Here is a 22,696-nt window from a genome sequence, read left to right as displayed (position 1 = left end):
CGGCTCCCGCCCCTGCGCGCTGATTGGCTGAGAGCGCGGCCAGGGGGAGGGACGGAGCGGGGCTTTAAAGGGGCAGCGGCGCGGCCGGGGCAGGCGCCGCGCTCAGGGCCCCGCCCGGGGAGCGGGTTGAGAGGGGAAGGCGACGACGCAGTAGGGCCGGGACCGACCGCGGAGGGCTCAGGAGGAGGTAATGGCAAAAAAATAAAACCACCTTTTTATTCTGACATCCCTGATCCTGCAGCGTGCTGCAGCGGCGCCACAGGGCCAGCGCTCCCGCTTTCAACTGCAAGAGTGCGGTGAGAGCCGCGGGCCGGCGGGAACAGCGGGGGCGAGGGCGGCCTGTCCTTCCCCCACTGAAACACCTTATCGGGGTGATAAGTGAGACCTTTGCCATAGCGCTCTAGCACCTGCTACAGAAATTCTGTTTGCGTTTTAGTATTGTCCTTGTCAAAGTAAGCACTGCACAGAGTACTCATCCGCCACACCTGTCATTTTGTAAGCATAAAGTCAAAACGTATTTTTTTGAACGCAAGTTTCTAAAGTGACATGAATCTGTACAGAGCTTTTGATAATGATTCTTCCACCCCCACCCTCCCAAGGCAAAGCCTGGTGCTGAACTTGGTTATCAACAACAGGAGAGATGCCAAGGAGATGTGTAAGAATGAATAGCTAAGACTTATTTTAGCTACATTCACACATCTTTACATGATAAATTTATTTCAACTGTAACTTCACTAAAACAGTATTTAATGGGTAGTTAAGGAAAAAAAAATAGCTGAATCTACAAGAATTAACACACAGCTGAAGAGGAGTCAGAAAACCTACTAAATATTGAATAGAATCCTATTCTAAGTGACTTTTACTTACGACAAACAACTGACATGGACAGGACAGAAAGTATACTTGTATAAACCACTTCAGCCAGGCTCTGCCTGCTTGGAATGCAGATGCCCTGGTTTTCCTTGTAACAAACTACAGACCATTTAATCCCTTTCAACAGCCTTAAAAATATACTGAAAATAACAGTAACTCATAACTTGAATTTCAGAAGAAAAAAACTTAAAAGAAACCCTGAACTGCTCAGCAGCACAAAGGTAACCACTCCAGGCGCATCTAATGTCACATCTCTCCCCGCTCTGGCTGCAAGAGCTCACCATGCACCTTAACAGAAACAATGGCACAGAAATATTCCCTTCCAGGCTTTAAGCAGAAGGAGAAGAGGGAAAGCAATAACACTGGAGTCCCAAGCTAGAACCAGAATTTGGCCTGTAAAGTATCTTCAACATTTTTGTCAGCAGTTGAACAGTTACAAAAACTACGCATACTTTACCTTCATAACAGAACACGGTCTATCTTTTTTTTGCTCAAATACTTATATTGAATTCAGCAGCAGAATATCTTACATTTTTAATTCCTTTACGATCATTTACTTTGTGAAACACTGATTTAATGGGATAGATAAATTTATTATAGTCCGTATCGCAGTCATTTAAGCATAACTCATTAGCGGGTAACTAAATGCACCATTCATTAAAGTAACGATTCAGACTCTAATTTGCAGAGACTAAAGCATAATTAAGTCTTTCTCTCTCTCTCCTGTTTCCTTTTCCCTAGATTCTGTAATCAAAGTGTGGCATCAATCTATTAATGCAAGTATCCAGAGCCTTACCTGCTCCATTTCCACCACCATTTCAGGCCTTGCCTCAAGCTACAGCAGGAATTACCAGCCTAGGAAATTATTGCAGTTCAACTGCATGTTTGTCCCTTTGTCTGCTTTTGCCTGCAGAGAGCACATGGACTGAAAGCAGCAATAGCTCAGTTGACCTTTGAAACCAAAGCTCTAATCCAAGCCCCATATCACATGGGGCTCCGGATCCTGTTAAGCTTTTAGTTGATTCCCAGTGGTACCATTTAAGCAGCTCAGTATGAACTTAAATTTTCACTTCCCAACAGCCAGCGTGAGCAAGTGCAGCTGTTGCGTGCATCCAACCTACTCAAAGCACTGGCACTGAGCATTAGGCAGTTTCCCTTTTACAGCAAACAGGAGGAGGGCTCTAATTGGGTCAGCCAGGTTGAGGGTTCTGTCAGCTCTCCGTTTTAATTTTAAACTAAGTACAACGCAGATTGTGCTACAATACAGCAAGACAGCTGATCAGAAAAATAATGACTTGTTAAATCATATATTCTTTCAATTAAAAAAAGGCTATATTCGACAACAGGAAAGTAATTGATTCCTGCAGTGAATACTTAAGTCAGTTGAGCTACCAGTATCAAGGTTTCAGTTTTTAATGCTTATTTCATGTGCATGAAACTGGCGAAACCACAAAAGCTAGAAGTTGACATAAAGCATGTAAAACTTGCCCTTGACTCCACTCTTTTCTTCTTTCTCCAATCTGCTCTACATTCTTTATCTGTATTTTAAAGCTAAACCAAAAATTGACATTGCTGCAAGGTTAGCATAATTATTTGCTAGTTTCCCTATTCTTTTTGCAATATAGGCATGCTCACGATAGCGTAAAAAGGATTTGAAATAACACCTAGGCAAAACTGCCAATTAAGCTAGAAACTTTTAAAACTGAAGACTGTATGAAGAAAGTACGTAGCCATCCTAAAAACAGTCCCGTGATACCTGCAGTATCTTGCTTCACTTGGTATACTTTCACCCTTTGACAATCCTGCTTAGTTGATGCAGGACACGTCAAACAACAAAAATGAGGTTCAGGTAAAAAAATACACCTTCACTCAGGGTCCTCACTTCCATGTTTCGAGGCTTGTGGAACCTTTTGTGAAAATGGACTCGCCCTAATCTCTTTTAATAGGTTCATCTACATTTTTAGAAACCCATTAAACTAAGGAAGTATTATTTTTTTGGCATGAAGGCTTTGCAGACTGACATTCTGATTTATGAATACTGATTTTGCCTTAAAAATCCCCCATGAGTAGAACACCACAGGAAGTGGGCAACTTTCAGCAAGAACACATGACAGGCTGATGACATTTTGTGAGACACTCTAGTATGATAGCTGTAGTGTTACTTCATCTGCTCACAGTTGTTTACAGATTGCCCCCCCCACCCCCCCATTGCTCTTGCCCCTGCTGCTCCCTGGATGGAGTTTGGTTTGACCCACTGCTCATTTTGCATCCACTGACAAGTGGATATCCAGGCTGTATAACATCAGGACCTCTAGTAAAGCTGCATTCTCATCAAATGAGTCAGACTAATACATACTGCTTCTAGTTTTGTTTTACCCCATTTCCATCTGTAAGACAAGAAAAACCTGTATCTTTTTCTCCACAAGGAGATAACACTAGTATCAATCTTCCAGCAACTTCCTTATTAAACTCTGCATCTCAACACTACAAGCAAACTGCTAAATTGAACACCAAGTATTTCTCAAGCCAAACACCTGAGATGAATCCTCCTCCTCCATCTGCAGAAGTTAAATTAATCCAGCAAATACACAAACACATTACATTAACAGACAAGACATAACAATTTATTTCCCTGGACTTAATATGCGTTTTTGATATCTCCTAGGCATTATCAACTGTCTGAAAGCTTTTAATGTCAGTATAAATGTCATTATATTCAAGACGCTAAGATTTGCCTACTGACTCCGCAGCACCCATATGTAGGCTATTAGTAGATACAATAACAAGAACAGAGCTCCATGTTTTCTGAAGTTCTAGTATTTACTTTTGTATTAAGGGATATTAACAGGAAATGAGAGTCTATGTACTGTATGCAGGTCTATGTACTGTAACGTTCAGCTAAATAATTTCTGTCAGATTAAAGAATACACGGTCTTTGAGGCAAGACTGACATTGGGCTTCATTATGAAGATTTAAGACTAGAACAAAGAGCATTATGTCAATTCCACCACGTAATTTGATTTTGGTTTTATCCCTCGTTTATCAAGGAAATAGAGAAATTATTTTATTTGATGTTTTTATTGTGCTAAAACACTCTTAGTTTTAGATGCAGTTAAACAGATTCTTTCCGCCTTGCCAAAATTCAAGACTGCACAATGAATGCATGTTCAGTTGGTATCTTCCCACCCAATTAAGGCAAATTCTGTTATTTCCCTTCACAAAGCACTGATCAGCTATAACAGCTGGCTACCAAGGTATTACAATTGAAGAGTCCAGTGAGCACAGAATTCATAATAGACATTTATCTTAAGATACTAATCTTGGCCACAGTATGCAAACATTTAGGTAAATGCAGTCAATTTGAATTTGACCTGAAAATCCTCTGCTGAAGATAAACGGCTGCAATAGCTAGCCCCAGGTTTTAAATTAGCATGTCCTGAATGTAGATCCTATTAAGAATATAAAAACTAACTGTACAGTCCAATTTTCTACATTGGCTCTATATTACGTAGGCCATAGAGGAAAAAGGGTCTCTTGGCAGCATTCCTGCCATTGGCAGTGAAGCAATCATACAGAGCAACATTTAATGTCAGATTGTATACTGCAGATGCAAAAAAAAAAAAGTCCTAAAATCAGATTTCATTTGCCATTCTAATTCTCCAGTGCTTATTCATATTTTCTTAACTCAAGCTGCTGCGTTGAAAACCAACTAAGCAGCTTCAGCATACCAAAAAGGTAAAGCTATGAGCAGTTTTGGGAGTTCAAGGGTGCAAGAGTGTTACCAGGAGTCTGGAACATACAGTCACTGATGGCATCTCAGCAAGAGTATAACCAGGTACAGTTCTAAAAATATATGGTTTTATCACATTTCTCTAGTACTTCTACTAATTTGTAGCATACGTAGCATCCCAGTTCACCTTGAGTTAGTTGTCTGTTGAAGTCTTCTGTAGCACATCAGTGTGTTCATGATTTATGGTACTTTTCTTAATACCAAGCGATTAAATTTTGTTTTTATTACCTGTAATGGAAAAATGGTACTAAGTTTGGGTTTTCCACTATTGCTCTCACCATATCAAGTAGTCATTTGTCTGCTGTGGGGAGGAAGGCACTACACTCCATGTAACAGGTAAGCCAGAAATTCAGACCCTGAAATATATGTAAAATGAAGGTCTGGTTGAACCCTATGCCCTCCAACTCTCCCCTACACTGCTTCCCTCCGTGCACCCCTATTCTCTTGCCATCTTCCCCTCCACTCCACAGCTATCTGCAGACCTTTTGCATCTCACATTTACACCTACAGCAGCGTAAGGTATGCTTACTTACCATGTAGCAGCTAAAGAACCAAGGCTCAAACCTCTGCCTGAGCCATGTTTACCCGCACCTCCCATGCAGGAGCCATGGCTGTCACCTGGGGAGCTGTGCTGCCTGGGTTCTGTGACAGAAGGAAAGCTGTAGGCCATGCACAGTAGCAAAGCTCCCATCTTGCGAGATCATGCAAACAAGCTGACTCCCTGTAACTCACCCCCTCCTCTTCTCCCCCCTACCAAACACACTGTTTTAAGGAACTGGACTGGAAAGGACAACAGCAAACTGAATGCTGCGAGTGCCCCACTGCTGAATCCTTCCAACATCTGCTATGACACACACAAGGCACCGTTCTCCTTCCTTCCTCAAACACAGCAGAGGATAGAAAACTATCATACCTTTTTTGGTTAACAGGTAAAAGGACATGGTTACATCAGTATCTAAGCTTACCTTCTTTAAAAGGAGTTTTTGGAGGAATATTTTCCTTACTATCATGCTGGAAAGCTTTGGAAGGGTCAAAGCGCCTAATGCCCTGAATTGCATATACTTGCTCCTGAAGATCTCTGTTGGTTTGCTTTTCCTTTGCTAACAATGCACGCAGTTTTGAGACATCCTAAAGAAAAACACAAAACTTGCAAATTAGAGTAAGAACTGGCAAAAAGCCTGCAACTAAACACAAACATACATACATACATAATTATTGGTGGCATTAGAAAACCAAACCAAGTTGACAGGTGTAGAGCAGCCAGCACCATTGCGTAAATGCCGTATAACACCACAAAGCAGTATGGTAGCCTGAAGCTTTCATGTGCTACTTTCAGCAAATACTTTGGTAAGTCTAAATCCTCCAAAACAGGAAAGAAAAAACAGCAACGCGACGAGTAGGGGCAGTTATTTGTACTGGTGATCCCTCTATCATATATTCTGCTGAAACTAAACCAGATTCTCTTGGTGTTTCTGGAAGCTGGTGGTTTGTTCTAGTCTAGCTCTTGCAGGGAATTTAAGAACAACATCAAGGAAGTAGTTTGCAGGATTAGTCTATAAGTATCTAGAGCAACAAAGAAATCAAGCAAATAAATAATTTACCAATTTCTACACTTAGTAGTTCACAAACCTGCTTCAGGTGGGTATTTTCTTCCTTCAACTTCATAACATGCTTGATTTTTTGCTTCTGGTTCTGGTGACCAAGTAGTTTGGCATATGCATCACTTAGTTTATTCAGTTCTTCTTGGGCTGCACCATGCTCATTTAAAAGCGCGTTCCTCTCTGCTTCAAATGCATCTAGTTGATGCTGAAATACATATTGAATCTTTTAGAAATCTTTAAATTAAATACAGCTTTATTACTGAACTCGACTAGAAAGAAAATTGTTTTGGGTAAGGGAAGAGCTCGCTCAGGAGATAGGAACTTAGGAAACCATTGCAGGATAAGTATTATCTCAGAAAGGGAAACAACATGCTTACTTCAAGAGTAGAACTCAAGCCAACTGCACAGGTCTTAAGTCGACAGATACTAACACACACCTACTTCATAACACACCTGAAAAGGCTTAGCTTTGTTATGTAAATCTTCATATAGATTACGCCAGGTCTTTATCTCTTCTTTTAAGCTAGAGATCACATCTTCATTTATGGCTTCCCTAAAAAGAAGTCAGGTTGCATTATATTCATTGTTACTCTCAGTACTACTTCACACTAACTTTTATGTGCTATAATATGCAGGCTTAGCATCAGAAAAGTCACCTTGATTTTTCCAATTCAAGTTTTCGTTTCAGATCTTCAGTTTGTTCTTCCAGTTTTTCCTGAAGTTTATTCATTTGTGCAAGACAAGACTCTCTTGTTCTCTCTGTTTCTGCTTCTTTTAATGCAAGCTTTGTCTGGACTTCTAAAAGCATCCTGCGGAAAATATCATCCATCCTTAATGAACCCTTATTTTTTTTTTTTAAACTACTCTAATTCTGAAAACACAAGTAACCATGATTGAAAGGCTCTTAGTAGAAGAACTGAAATAAAGGTTTGCACAAACAGTGCTACAAGAGAAGAATACAGAAAGCAATCAAGCTGAAGATGTACAATATTTTTAACTCCTATGAGAAAGCTAGGAAAAGATATGTTTGTTTTTTATGGCTGTTTAATGCCAGCAGCTTTCAGTGGAGGACACTTTAGTAGTTAAGACTACTAGTTAAGAGAGCAGAAGCATTACAAAACTTTACAGAGGCATTTTATAAATCTGCAAAGAGATAGTTGAGAAAATCAGAAATGCCCAGTTCAGTTTGGCCAGAGCATCATTTTAATACAGCTTGAATAAACAATTTATCCACATGCAACAGTGAAAAAGTTAAGATTGTAGTTGTTGATTTAAATCCAGCTTCAACTTCAGAAGCTAGCTCCAAAGTACACTACAAGAAGAGGGGCAGGAAATCTTCCAGCACATACACAATACATCCGGTAATGCAACTCACATACACGCAGTCACCACAGTTGCCTAATACAGGTGATTGTACACCAGGACCTTTTAAGATCCAACTCCCCCACTTGCTCCAACAGTCAGTGTCTCGCCCACAGCAAGGGACTTCCTCATGCTCTGCACAGTGAGCTGGAAGAACCCACACCCCTAAGCTGCTCTAAGACAGTCAGTGAAACATGTCCTCAGCAAGTGGCCTAAAACTTCTTGGTTGTCATTACTCATCAGCTGCACTGTGGTGCTTCATATTAAGCAGAGAGAACACCTTTGTCTACTTTGCCACAATGTGGTAATTCATGGGTGGTTAACTGGCATCTACTTGTGAGCAGAATTTAAGGTGACGTGTTAATCAGACTAGTGGCAAACTGTGAGCTCTGCATTATTTGTTTGGCTACTCCTGTGGATCTTATCTGTTGAACAGTCACTGTAACTGATATTTCTGATGAAGACCCTATTCCAACCTATTTCAGTTAACTATTTTCTTCTTCCTATTTGTTTCATATAAAGGAACAAGTCAAAGCAATGGCTTGAACAGATCATTTTCTAATGCATATAAACTTAAGTTCTGACCATTTTCCACCCTTTGCACTGCGAAAAGGAGAAAACTTAAGCTTACACCCAACACTGATTTTATCTGGTAGAGCACCATGTTAAATTCTAGTTAATAAGGCAAGCCTTAGTTAGCGTTCCTTACACTGAAGGAAAAGTCTGTCTAGTACCTTGCACATTCCTCTTTTGCTTTGTTTTTAGTGTATTCTGCTTCCTGGAGCAGGTGTAGATTATCTTGGCCTATTTTCTTCAGGTTGGAAACTTCTTCTTCCAGAGAGGTCTTCTGCAGTTTAAGACTGCATATTTCTTCACATGTTGTCTTCTTGTAGCTGGTATTGCAATGCAAATAAGAAAAATCTTATTACTTTAGAAAAAATAAAGGAAAACAAAACCAAATTGACAAGTTCAGGCTTTACAAGAGCAATACAAGCTCATGCTAAGAATTTTTATAATCTAGAGATATGGCAGTGCTTTAGCTCTGATAAATCCGACATTAAAAAAAACAAACCATGTTTCCATAAAACCATAGGCAGTACCATTATGACAAATTCTGCAATACAGATATTTTCACATTTTGGTAGCTATTTTAAAACACAAGAGACCTACCTATAGCTGAAGCTTATTTTAAACACCAGAAGACTTACTGTCTACAGACTGCAATGGCAATTACCCCACTGGATCCTTCATGTGTGCCCTGCATACTTATCAGTAATTGTAACACTTTTAAAATCATTCCACAACCTGAGTATTTTGAAAGGAAAGATCCACAAGTACTGCAGTTAAAGTATCTCGATTGAGTGAGAGTTTTGAGCCTAAACAATAAATCTTTTCGCAAGAGATTTTAGCGCAAAGATAACACCATCACTAGCTACAACTCTCACCAAGATGCAAGAGCACTTGAGTATTTAACTGGTTACACTTTTGAAGCAGCAGCATCCAGTTTCCTGAACTGTATATATACCAAGTACATCATTGCACTTAACTAGTACTCAGGAGGAATGATTTAATTTCTTAATACCATTGAATACTCCATCAAAAAAGACCTCTGCTCTAATACCATACCCCTGCTCCTTACGCAGTGTTAAGTACCAAGGCACATCAATAAACAACATATTTTACTGTAATCTTAGAGATAATCCCCATCCTAATGAAACTTAAATACCTTTCGAACTCAGCAACAGTCTTTCCAAGTTTACGCAGTGTATTGCTATGCTCTTCTTGGATTTGCAGAACAGCATTGCTGTGCGTTTCATTGATTTGCTCCAACTCAGCATTCCTCCTGAAATAAAAATTCAGCATTCCATGCTGGAGGTAAGTATGTTTGAACTCATTACCAAATGCTGTTATCAGTTAGAGAAAGCTTGCAGCAGCAGCAATAGATTACTTGTGACAAAGCAGTAACTTCTCTGCCCCAACTTCTCAAGTATTCAAGCACAATCTTCACAGCAGATTGAAAGAAGCATTTCTCCCTCCCCTTATTTTCCAAGATAGCTATGAAATAGATTGAACACCTATTAGCATACTTTCAATACGTGAAAGCAAGAAACAACTTGCTTGAAAAATCATTCCTGGTCATTGCCCTCTCCAGGGCAGAAACATCCAATACAACATACATTTAGTTTACCCCTCACAGACACGCCAAATTACTACAGTACTGGCATTTTGAGCAAGTCTCAGCACACTAATTTAAAATTAATGAAGACAACATAAAACTGATTCCAGTCATCATTAGATCAGTAATCAACGACCAGCAAGACAAACGTTTAGATCTGTTCAGGTCTCTTTAAAACATCAATTATGCTCAGAAGCTTTGTTTATACGACTGATTTAGAATGAGAAAATTGGTTTCAGACCCTTTCAGTTTCACTTCCATCTGTGCAAGTTCAAGAGCTTGAGATTTGATTTCTTGTTCCAACCGCTTCACCAACTTTTCAGCTTTCTTCTCCTTAGCATGTAATTTATTCAGCTCATTCATGGTATCATTCAGCTCTTCTTCAAGAAGTTGTCTCTCGCTTGTTACTTCATCTTGCAACTCCAGCAGCTTCTGGTGCATTGATGCAGATGACTCCTACATGCCAGAGTACCACACATTTTAAAACTAGCAGTATTTTTCTAGATGTTAAAGGCTGATTTGCACTGTTCAAACTTCAAATCACAAGAATAAGGTCAAATCTACAGGAATAAATCAAACACAAAAAACCTCAAACAAGTTCTTCAAGCTGTTGGACCACACAGTTTCTGCTGGCTAGCACCCACTCGCATATTCCACACATTAGACCATTATTAATAGAGCAGTCTCACATACAACTAAAATCAGAACCTTCAGTGCCAGTCACAGAGATAAGAGTGTTTTTAGACTGATTTATAGTCTGTATTTACCTTCTCTTGCTGCAGCTGAGAGACCACCTCCTCATGTTTCTGAAGCAGTTTTTGGTGTTCTTGTTCATCTAAGCCAATTTTTTTTTTCAGGTCTTCTATTTCAGCCTTCATACTCAGCAATTTTCCTCTGGTCTCTGACAACCCATTCTCTGCATAGAGGTATTGTCAATATAACAAAAATTCCCATCTCTATCTTTTAACAACTTAACAACTACAGCATCTATTCTTCATAGTACTTCCATTCTAGCTTTAAAGTTAGTTAGGCAAGGAAAAAAAAAAATAAACAAAAACCACACCCTTAAGCCATCTGGAAACTCCTCAAAACTGGCTCAAAGTACACCATTTAAAATAATTTTAACAGCAAAAATATCTAGATCAAGCTGTTAGTCTTCTCAACTAAATGATTTCCCCAAAGCCTGTTCCACATAATACTAGCACATACAAGCCAACAGGTATACAGAGAAGTGAGTACCAGTCCCAGGTTACAGAGTTGCTGGGTTTGAGCAAGAGGGGAGGAAAGAGATGAAGGGTTCCTAGACACATTCCCAATACCTCAATGAACTCATGCACAAGCTGCTAACAGTGAATTGAGACAATTTCCTACTGCTTCTCAGTGGAGAGTATGGAACAACTCACCTGTGTTTACCTTTTATATTAAAGCCATTCCTACCATATAAACAATTTTCATTCTAGACAACCTACCTTTATATCCCTCCATGGAAACACAAATTTAGACTTAAATATATCAGATAGTTTTTATGTTGCTTGAAATAAGCTGAGCTGCACGCAGCTGGAGCAGAGACATGACTTAACTTGGAAAACCAGTCTAAATCAGCCTTTTAGAACAAACCTATTTGAGATGATTTAAGACACAGTGATCCCAGTTATGTGAACACCATACAAGCACTAAGAATTACCTTTTTCTTGTTGAAGCAATTGACATCTTTCATTTAGTTCTTTTATCACTTGAAATGGTTCTTCCTCTTTTGTTTTGAGGCTATCCCTCAGCATCTCAATATCTTGGTCTTTCTTCATCAGCATATCCTCCATCTGCGCAACATCTAGTTTGTATTTCTCAGCTGTTTCTGCAACACTACTGCAGGAGAAAATTCAGGTATTTGTTACCACTAAACTCTGTTTGCAAGCTTACACTTCAGCAAAAAGGAAACATGCTTAGGACTCTTGGTTTCCAACAGGGAAGCTGCCTTCACCTACTTTCCCTGACACAAGTTCTTGCACATTAAGACAGGTAAATTATAATTAGAAGCAATTTCAACACCCATGTTTTGTTTCAAAATAAACTTACACAATCACAGAAATAAAATGTACAAGTTAAAACAGAATTAGTCACTATAATTGATTCACAGTTGACTGCTACATCCAGTTTTTTTACAAACCTGAGTTTTCAGAGAAGCATACACATTAATAAACCAGATTTTACAAGAACAAGCAGATTCTTAAGATACACAGTCAGTTAATAATGTATCTCTTAAAAAGTAAATTGACAGCATTGGGAGCAGTGAAGAGTGAACTAGTTAAATATAAATACTTTTGTATTCTCACCATCTTCTGAGCTAGGGGCATATTACTGTGAAGACTGGTTAGAGTTTCTATCGGTTACAAAACACTGCGTTAGGAATTTTTAGCATCAGACTGATGGTCATACATACATAATTCATCATAACTCTTACATGCAAATCAGAGCACTGTAAAGTCCACCAGAAGTGGAGAATGAGGGGTTTTTTGCCCTACAGTACATTGTTTTACAGGCAAGGGCTAAAATACATAACTGCCAGTACCTCAGAAGAAAAGGATTTAGCTCAATTTACATACAAGTAACTCAGGCTACAAATATGATTTTAGGATCCTCATACACAACTCCTGCATAGTATTGCTTAGACTAGAAAACCATATTTCATTCATCATCATTTAACATTTAGTAAGTTAATTAAAATAACATCTTAGGATTCCTTACCAACCCAACAACAGTTCATTGTTACCTGAGCTCAGTGATATATTCCAGGAGTTTTTCAGTGTCAGACTTTTCTTCAACTTTCTCTCTCTCAGTAGCAGATCTAAAACCAGGAAGTTTACAGATAAGCAAGCAGAAATAAACCAGTGAATCACAACTTGCAGTAATAGGTACTTTTCATAATCCGGTTTGGCTGACAAACTGCTATTGGCTCTACGAGTTGATTCTACCTTTTTTCACACTTGTTTCATACAGTCTTTTCATTTATAGTAACGATGCAGCGCCATATTCTGCCACAAGCATGCTAGAACAGCTGCATGAGCTACACAGAAATATAATTTCTTCCCTTTGTGCATCACACTATCTGCATTATTTTGTGCATTTTAAAGATAATCTAAGTATAAAAATTCACTCATATTTCATAAGTAAATGCAGAAAGCATAAGAAGGATGCTGCAATGCAATAATGCAAAATTGACATAGAATAGACCTTGTAAGATCATCCTTCTTCGAGCACTATCCTCAGAAATAGCCTATATGTTAGCACACTGTTCTTCTGCAGCAAATTACATTATTTGGGCACAATACAAGTGTTGATTTGGAAGTCCCTCTTCCTACATATGGCTGCTTAAGCCAAGACACTTGGCAGTTGCCTTTCTTCAGAAGAGGTGGCTACTACAAAGCAACTTCGAAGGAACTGCAACTGCTCATCAATACACTTTGCTACAAAACATACAAGTGTTCATCAAATCTGTGCCAAATGCCTGACTACTGAATTAGGATCTCAACTCCTGGTTCAATGCTTTTCCGTTGTTGCTTATTCCTAACTTCATAGTCTAAAGGGCCAGACACTGAAGCATCCAAAGTACATGAATGTCTTGCTCCAAGATGAACAACAACTACTTCCTCAAAACACATGTTCCCTCCCCTCCACACACCCAAGAAATCTGCACCCATACCACACTGGAAGACAAAGGGTTGGGATGATACAATTTGTCTTTTGGAAAAAGGTTATTTACACTATAAGAACAGTATTTATGTTCCTTTTATAAGAAAAAAATAGCAGTACCTAAAAGTTAATTCTATCAGATTTATTCAAGGTAAGAAAGAGTAATCATTTATGTTCCCTCTCACTATGGAGATGGCCTGTATTTTCTCTAAACTACATGCTCACTGTAAGGTGTAAGCACAGCTAGACGATATAATGTCATCTAAGTCAATTCCCTTCCTTACTACTTACAGTTTTTCTTCTAACTGTGCTACTTTCCCTTTTGAGTCCTCCAGATGCCTTTGAACTTGCTGCAGCTTCATTTCCATGTCTTCTTGCTTTGCAAGTGCAGTCTTAGGAAAAAAAAAAAAAAAAAAAAAAACACACATAAGTATTACCACCAAAACAAGATTCAGTAAATAAATATAATCCATTGGCTAAAAGACAGTGGTAAACAGAAATTAATTCATAACTATAATTTAATGATAGCACTTGCTACTCCGCTAAATGTGATTCAAAGTATCCCTCTGTAAAGATATTAGCCACCACCCACACCCCTCTAAAAGCACAAACGTGTAAGAGTTTGAAACTATACTTAGGACCACTGGTTTTCAAATCAATTAAGTCTGACCAACAGATTGACCTTTTAACAGAGGTATTTCTAGGCTTCCTTACTTAAACTGAGATTTACTCTACACACCAACACCAAAATCAATAACATTCGTTGTTTGCTCTTTCTATTTTCACTCCACAGAAATTAGAAGAAACTAGCCAGTTGAAGACAGAAACAAGACATGACCTGCAGTTATGTGATAAGCCCTTCATCGTCTGTTCCCGAACAGCCCAGTTACTATCATGTGCAGTGCTAATGGTCATACCTTCTCCTTAGCATCCCTCTTGTTTCTGAGCTTCATTAACTCCACACACAGGCTGCTCATTTTCTTCTGCATGCCATCTTCAGACAGCTTATTAGAGATTAATATAAAACCATTAAGCGTAACTCCTTCACATGAACTACTATTCACACAATCCTTTAAAAGTGTCCCCCTCGCACCCACAACACTGATCTCTGCCCATCCTTGAGATGGATGTTAGCAGGTCCCCCTCTGCCTTTAGACAGAAGCGCACAAGATCCCAAACCAGACATGCTCTATCTCTGTGCCAAGGAAGGGGCGCAGGGGACATGGAAACAGATACTGAGCAGCAACTAAATCTTCCTCTTGCACAGAAAGCTTACAAACAGCAAGGCAAAGCAAATAGGTGCTCATTTGTCTGAATACCTTCGACTTCAGTAGTTCATTGGTTCTTCTTAGTTCCAGAAGCTGTTTTTTTAGGCATGCAATGTTTGCCAAAAGAGATGTTTTCTCCTGAACTGTTGCACTTAGCTTCGCTTCAATCTTAACAAAATCCTCATCTAGAGCCTGAAGTTTTTTATCTTGCTCTCCACGCTCTCTCACTAATGCACGAATCTAAAATAGAATAGATATTTTCTTTATTTCCTACTATTACTCCTCTTAAATAACATCATTAGTTTATGCCCGTGGTCTTCTTGAAGAATCTAAGTACCAAACTGCATTAACTTTCATACAGAATATATATCTTCAACTCTGTCATTCACAGGAAATGGAGATAACAGAATCACCACCATTGTCTATTATTACACACCACAGATTCGCAGTCCTAGCATTTTAACTTACTTCATTCTACTGAGCCATACAACATGTTAAAGTTAAAACAGTCTTAGCTTCAACTTAAAATAGAAGCCAAATCTCCCCTTCAGCTGTGGAACAGAAAGACAGAATGTGACATTTGAGACACATGAAGTACAAAAGAGTACATACAAGTGTACTAATAAGGAAAAGTTAGCTGCCTCAAACTATGTCAATCATTAAGAAAAAATCTCAGCAAACAGTTGTTAAACAGAACCTTTTTGTGGTAGAGAATATAGGACTTCTTTAAAAAAAAAAAGTTGGGTGCATAGCTGTTCACAATCAGTAGGAATTAATGTGATCTCATTAATACACACAATGCTTCCACATATCATAACTTTTGCTGTTTACAAACTACTTCTATGCTATGTTATGCAAAAGGGGCTAATTTTACCAGCTTTTATTTTTTATTACGGTAAGTGGGAAACATAGATTACAGTGTTGCCCTCACATAATGTATTCATACCTCCTTCTCCAGAGTCTTCTGTTTCTTTTTCTCTTTCAAAAGGTTAAGATCTTTTTTAAGGTTCGGAGTCCTGTTAGCTGGCTTTTGAAAACAGATGGATTAGAAATATTTAAACTTATCTATAGCTGCATAATAGTTTAGCAACACAGTGAAATATGCATGGATACCTTCATATAGACAATGCTATTAAAGATACACACACAGAATTGGAAGCAAATATCTCTCCCACACCTAGGGCAGACAAGTATCAGGTTAGGATGGCTTTTAGCACTGTTCCTTTTCATAAGCATTACTCTGAATGGACAGCTCATAACCATTGTAACAGGAAGTATGAGATATTAACACTCCCCTAAATTCCATAAAAAAAAGCACTTTCATCTCTTAACCACAGGTTTGTCTGCAGAATTTCATCCTACATCATGAGTTCTAGTAAACTAAATTAGTAAGTCAGGGTTAAAAAGTTTCAACTGGTTAAATTATACATCTTCAAATCCATATCCTTGCACATTGCACTGAGAACCTGCATATCATACCATACCATACCCTGTTTCTTTTACCACTTGGTTTCTGCTCTGCCATGTCCACCATATGAAGCAGAAACAGCCACATGCTCTTCTTCAGAAGCCGCCACACCATATTTACATGATGAGCAAGAAACAAAACACCCCAACATTATAACACCAAAGACAACAAGTCACTCTGTAGTTCCAAGTAATCATCACGATTCCCCAAAATTCTGCAATTTCACTTTTCCTTCTTAGTTACTAAGGAATACAGGCACAATAATGTGTTTCATAGATAGGTTAGTAGTAATTGTATAAAGGGGCTACATGACTTAACCAGCCACAGTGAGGCTTAGCTGGTATTTAACAGTGCTACAGACAACACAGGAGAGTCTTACTGTTGATCTGAGAGATGCGAGTCTCCTTCCAATTACAGGGGTAGGTGCACTCTCTTTACTGTTCAGGTTTGTCTCACCTGAAGAAGGATGCAGAAGACAATGGTGAAGGAAAAGGGTGTGCATGCATACATTGAGGGAAAATCAACCAAATTAGACAAGGTTAATTGACTTTTTATGCAAAAGACAGAACAGCACCTGATTATTAAGACTATTTACTTCACAACCCAAAGCCAGCTGCTTTCTTACTGCAATCAGGCAGTTCAATATTAGTCATCTGAGCAACTGACAGTTTAGAAAGAGCCTACCAGATGACAGCCAGTTGTGAGAACCCAACTTTTTCCAAGTCTCCCCCCGCCCCCCCACATCCATGCTGTTGCTTTTCAACTGAGGCATGCTTTAATATATGAAAAAGCCATGAAAATACAACTAAAATCAAGGTTAATGAAGGAGTAAAATAATTTATTTTATCCCAGAGGTCCCCCTAATTATGAAGAATTGCATATAAAGCTATTTTTACAAGATTGTTAGACACATTTTTACAGCTGCTGTTCCCTTGAGCTGACAGGTAGGCAGTGAGCCCCTGCAACACATAACAAATTCCAAACAGGAGCAGAGCAGTAACAGCATGTAATCATTAATAATTGTAACATTCAAAGATATTATACCACTGTGTTCTGTGCAACCTTTACAGCTACTTTTCTGTTTCCTAACCCGTTGACTTGTTTCAGAGAACAGAGAACTTCTCAGTGTGTCCGAAGATTTAGCATCGCAGGATTGTCGCAGTGGGATACATACTAGAAAAGAGATTTTCAGAACAGCAGAGAACTATTAAAGTAAACAATACGGTTTTCAACTTCAATAAGTTGAGGCTACTAACACACCTATGTTAAAGCAGTTTAAGAAAAAAAAAAAAAAAGCCCAAACAACCAACAACTGGAGTCTCAGTTGTCCTCATCCTCACCATAAATATGAAGAAAACGTACAGCACACATGGTAGGGAAAGGGTAGGTTTATTACACTGCTAATAAAACTATAAACTGTGCTTTATACATACAGTATTGCAAGGCATCTTATTAGCAATTGCAATACATTAACTTACCTAGAGAAAAAAAAAAAACAAAAAACAAACAAATGGTTAGAGGATCTTAGTGCTAATTGGTGAAAAAGCCAATCTGAAGTGTTAAAGGATAAAACGTGACCTGAAGCATTTTTTTAAACCATCTTCCAGTTTAAAAGAGACCACTTCAATGTTATTGAAAACTAATTTTCTGATTTAAAGAACTACATTACTTAAGCTTCTATAAAAACATGAAAACTGCTATGTTAGTAAAATTAAACATTTTAAAGGGAAACAGCAGACAGAAGCAAGATGGCTACAAATTTTTAATACAATTATCATTGTAGTCAGGTGGTCTCAAGCCCAGTAAATGCTTAGCTAGTTGCTTCAGCTTTCTGCAACTGAGAATAACTTCACTTAATGTAAGTAGGTGACAGCAGCAGCAAGGCATTCAGCCACAACCAAAACTGACTGTAAGCATTTGTCTACATTAAAAAACGCTCTCAGTAGCAGTACTTCAGTTGTGAATAAACCTGTACGCTTCTCTTGTAGTTTTGCATCACAGTATCAAGCGGCTAGCAAATCCTGGTTTGCCATCGTCTTATTTACTACATAACTGTATCTGCTCACCACGACGTTCAGTAGCCATCTACCTACGGCCAAAATTCGACCTAAAATCGGATTTTCCTTTCCCCTCAAAAAGAAAGCGCCTACAAGAGCTTAAACCAGAAGCCCTCACAGGCCCGCTCACAAGCAACCGCCCTCTCCGGGGGAAAAACGGGCAGGACCGGGACACACCGCGGTAACCGCAGGCCGCCTCCGGCACTCCCAAGGAGGAACCGGGCTCCCCTCCGCCCCCAACCCCCAGCGCGGGACCCCGCGGGGCCGTTGTTACCGGAGGCATCGTTGAAGCGGCGGAGCGGCGCGCGGGCGAAGGCCATGGCAGCAGCCGGAGCAGCGCGCGGGGTAGGGCGGCCCCTCAGCGTTCAAAGAGAGCAACGGCCGCCCCCACGCGCCCCGGGCGGCCAATCTCCTCCTCCGCTTTGAGGCTCGCTCATCCAATCAGCGCCCCCGACGCGGAGCAGGCGCCCCGCTGCTCTCGGCTTTGGAGGGGCCGCGCGCATGCGCAGGGCGCGTTGTGTGCGGCCGGGGCCGCGGCGCTCCCATGTCGGCGCCGTTCGAGGAGCGGAGCGGGCTGGTGCCCTGCGGGACGCCCTGGGGCCGCTGGTACCAGACCTTGGAGGAGGTGTTCATCGAGGTGCAGGTGCCGCCGGGCACCCGGGCTAAGGACGTCTGCTGCGGCCTGCAGAGCCGCCACATCGCGCTCTCGGTGCGGGGCCGGGAGGTGCTGCAGGTACCGGCCGGGGGCGGCGGCAGCGGAGGGGGCGGCGGCGCCGGGGGCACCGCGGAGCCTGAGGGCATCGAGGGCAGCGGCGGCACCTGAGGGCACCGGCGGCTGGCCCGGCCCGGCCCGGCCGGGGGCTGCGGGGAGCTCCGCTGCGGCCCGCGGGGATCCAAACGCCTTCTGCCGCGTTGCGCCTTTTTTTTTTTTTTTTTTTTTTTTTTTGTCCTTTTCTCTCCTTTACATATCTAGGTTTCGATAAATTAAAAGGGAAATTTGTTAGAAACAGATCTGTCCAAGTGCACGGTCCTTGAAAGAGGATAGGAAAAATCAAGACCACAAATTCACGTGGAGTTGCGTTCTTTTTTCGCAGTGATTTGGGCGGTGTTTAGTGCATAGCTTAGCTCTCTGCTGAAAGCCAAAAAACAGATCAGAAGCAGATTTACTTTCACACTGTCAACGAATAATTCTTAGTAGCATAATATACACACGTGGCACCATAGCTGTGCATTACCCTTGACAAATACACAGGCATTTTCGTGATAAGTCTATTAAAAAACAGCATTAGCCTCTGAAAAATAACAGCCCTTTCAATGAGATTTGGGACAGTGAAACAATGACAGCTATTTTTACTGTATCAAATGCTTCATTTACAAAAAAATGTTGTAACAAGAAATAATTTTTTGATAGTTTATGTGCAAATTTATACTTGGAGGGCGAGGTTGCCCTATTCATTTTCAGTAGAAAACAGGAAGGTAAGTTGGGAGTAAAACTTCAAAATTCAGTAAAAACTGGATACTGAACAGGTTTTTCTGTTTTGTAATATTGTACGTGTCTTTTGCAGGGTAAACTTTTTGACTCTACAATAACTGATGAAGGAACATGGACATTAGGTAATAACCTCCACCTGAAATGACATTACGAGGGCATTAGAACTTCTCAAAATATGCTGCAGAAGCGTGTAGCCCCATGTTTTAATGGGAAACATTACTTTCTTTCCTGTGTATAGTTTTGTAAAAAAGACAATCATTATTGTCTAAGGAACTGAGGTACTACAAAAACCCTAGAGATTAAGGTTAACGGAAAAATGCTGTATCCTGGAAGATGGTAGTCAGTGAATTACCAACACTTCCATATAGTAAGAAGTTTGTTGCAAACCTTCATTAAATCTAGACAATTACAGTTATGTGGTCTGTGCTTCTCTGTAATTGTTACTTTTCTTGTTTTTTTCCCCTTATGCATTATGTTTTGGGGATAGTTGACACTGTATGCCTTATATTTTTGGGATGGGTGACAAAACCTATGGTCTGAGAGAATCAAAGAGAAACCTAAAAAGCACGCTAAGGTACCTGCAGATAATGAGCAAAAAAAACCTGCTCTGATCATTGCATCATAAATACTGTAAACTGTTCAGAATATATTGAGTTTTGGCACTCATATTTGTGGGCTGTGCCTCTCACTTAGTGTTTTCCTGTGATGGATTTTGTTTTGCGTTCAATATTTATTCGATATATTGTCTAATAATTTAGTAATGTAATCATGAAAACTAGAAGTGTAAACAAACCTTGTGAAGTGAAGCCTACTCTTTTCCACTATGCAAATGATCTTCAAACTACACTTTACGATGCTGTATTTATTCAATTAAGTAGAACTAAACATCCCATTTGTTAACTTTGAAATGCACTTCCAGTATATTGTCTATAGGCATGCAGTTAGTGGTTAAATAAATTGATTATAATTCCTTATGTCGCTAAAACTTAGTTGTGGCTTTTAGTGGCAATAATGATCTGTAAAGCCTGACCTCAAATCCTTCCCAATTGCCTTAGCTGAGCTGTACATACTAATAGATTAAATCTTTTCTCTCTTGTGATCCTCTCTAAAGGGTTAGTTTGTTTGCCATAGAAGTATTTATGAACTGTGTTTCAATCCCTTAAAACAGCTTCAGCATTTTACAGGCCATAAAGGGGAGAGATGGCTGTAGAGGCTATCTTTGCTTCAGCCTGTTTCTTGTTAATGCCTGTTTATTTATGAATAACCAGGTTGGCATTGGCATTGAGAATTTGAATTATTTCACCAAAAAAATTCCTATGCTTGTTAGTGGTGAATTCACCAAAACATCAGGAAAGACTGGCACATGGGACTGAGTTTAGTGGTTATTTTTTGTGTCTGTTTTCATTCAACAGAAGACAGGAAGCTGATTCGAATTGTTCTAATGAAGACAAATCGAGATGCTGGAAATTGCTGGACGTCTCTGTTAGAAAATGAATATGCTGCTGATCCTTGGGTACAGGACCAGATGCAAAGGAAACTTACACTGGAGCGATTCCAAAGAGAGGCAAGTTAAAGGACCGTAATTACTCTGTTTTTTGTGTTTGCACACAGGGGTAGTGGCCATGGAAGCTGAGCAAAATTGTTCTGCTGTCCACTGCCATGGAAACATATACTGTTCGATATATATAGAATGTTCACGAGGCTTTATCATTGTACTTTCAAGAGGTGATTCTCTCTGTGGTCTGTCTGAAGATTTTGGGAAAAGTTAAGATGAGTTTGGGGGGTTATTGCTGGTTTAGGGTTTGTTGCATAATAGTAACAACTTTACACTGAGGCTAGACAATTTCTATTTTTATCTAGAGTTATGACAGCCATATTTACAACAAACTTCTAACAGCAAGCTCTGTTGAATACATTTGTAGCATCAGATCATGTAAAATAGTTAGCTGGAAAATATTTTCCTTCCCCTTTTCCTAAAATTGTTTGAATTGCTTTGGTACACCTTTAGTATTCAACTATTCCTATGCACACCTGCAGAGTTGTAGCATTACAACTTACTACTTAACAGCTGAATCAGCACACAACATACTGCAACAAAGAACGTAATTTTTATGAAACATGTTATCCAGCATGGCAGGTACTTACATTTTCAAATAGTAATTTTAAGGGACACTGGAAGCCAGGAATTTTTCTTACACTTTCCTTAATATTTCTTCACTGGGAGATGTAAGTGCCAAAATGAGAACAGCACTACAAAGTCACTTCAGCAGTGGGCAAACTATGACAACTCAAAGTTTAATTGTTGATGCACTTTCCAAGAATTTCAGTGCCATGACAAATGGATGACAAGTTGATCATTATATGTCCTTGTGACAATGGCAGAATGTTAATAGAAACAGTTTGGGGCTTTTGTTTGTTGTTTGTTTGTGTGCGGGGGGGTTAAACATTTTTATTATGAATGATGTATCTTAAACTTTTTTCTCATTTCCATCAGAACCCTGGATTTGACTTCAGTGGGGCAGAAATTTCTGGAAATTACAGCAAAGGAGGACCAGACTTTTCTAGTCTTGAGAAGTAAACTGGTTTTATCTGTGTTCCTTGAGAGGAATTACACATCACACTTTTAAGAACTGGAATCATGTAACTTGTGAAGACATCAGTGATCTCTTCAGCAGATTGTCCTCAAGTAATTACTTCAGTAAAGAAGATCTCTTTCAGTAGAATGAAGACAAAGTGTTACCAGCTGATTTATAAGCTGCGATAACTTTCTAATACTACAGGACAAAGTATAGAGAACAATGTACACAAAGTACCGTCTTTAAGCAGAGTATTTGTTTTGTTTTTTTAGAAACACCATAGTAAACTAGTCAGTAACAAATATACCACTCATCTTCATGCAAGAATATCTTATTCACCCTTGAG

The 22,696-nt window shown here is 39.6% G+C and overlaps 2 protein-coding genes across 3 annotated transcripts; one reads left to right on the top strand and one right to left on the bottom strand.

Moving 5' to 3' along the window:
• Positions 1-1,445: 1,445 nt before the first annotated feature.
• Positions 1,446-18,710, bottom strand: HMMR (hyaluronan mediated motility receptor). Of its 2 annotated transcripts, none has more exons than XM_042789998.1 (18): positions 18,557-18,710; positions 17,270-17,398; positions 16,605-16,681; positions 15,704-15,784; positions 14,809-14,997; positions 14,407-14,493; positions 13,781-13,881; positions 12,570-12,644; positions 11,487-11,665; positions 10,570-10,718; positions 10,044-10,258; positions 9,353-9,469; positions 8,361-8,519; positions 6,921-7,073; positions 6,718-6,817; positions 6,293-6,469; positions 5,629-5,791; positions 1,446-4,891 (listed from the first exon to the last, which is right to left on the bottom strand). In XM_042789998.1, the coding sequence occupies exons 1-18, from the start codon at positions 18,600-18,602 to the stop codon at positions 4,872-4,874; spliced, it is 2,217 nt and encodes a 738-aa protein (XP_042645932.1). In that variant the 5' UTR covers positions 18,603-18,710; the 3' UTR covers positions 1,446-4,871. The 2 variants fall into 2 exon arrangements, with proteins under 2 accessions (XP_042645932.1, XP_042645933.1); XM_042789999.1 differs by having other exon boundaries at positions 17,300-17,398.
• Positions 18,711-18,761: 51 nt separating this feature from the next.
• NUDCD2 (NudC domain containing 2) lies at positions 18,762-22,599 on the top strand. The gene is made up of 4 exons (XM_033006514.2): positions 18,762-19,015; positions 19,848-19,896; positions 21,187-21,338; positions 22,269-22,599. The coding sequence occupies exons 1-4, from the start codon at positions 18,827-18,829 to the stop codon at positions 22,350-22,352; spliced, it is 474 nt and encodes a 157-aa protein (XP_032862405.2). The 5' UTR covers positions 18,762-18,826; the 3' UTR covers positions 22,353-22,599.
• Positions 22,600-22,696: the final 97 nt, after the last annotated feature.

This window comes from Tyto alba, unplaced genomic scaffold (genome assembly GCF_018691265.1).
Source record: "Tyto alba isolate M040663 unplaced genomic scaffold, T.alba_DEE_v4.0 Super-Scaffold_17, whole genome shotgun sequence".
In the NCBI taxonomy this organism is placed as follows: Eukaryota; Metazoa; Chordata; class Aves; order Strigiformes; family Tytonidae; genus Tyto; species Tyto alba.
This window is presented reverse-complemented; position numbering and strand designations above follow the sequence as displayed.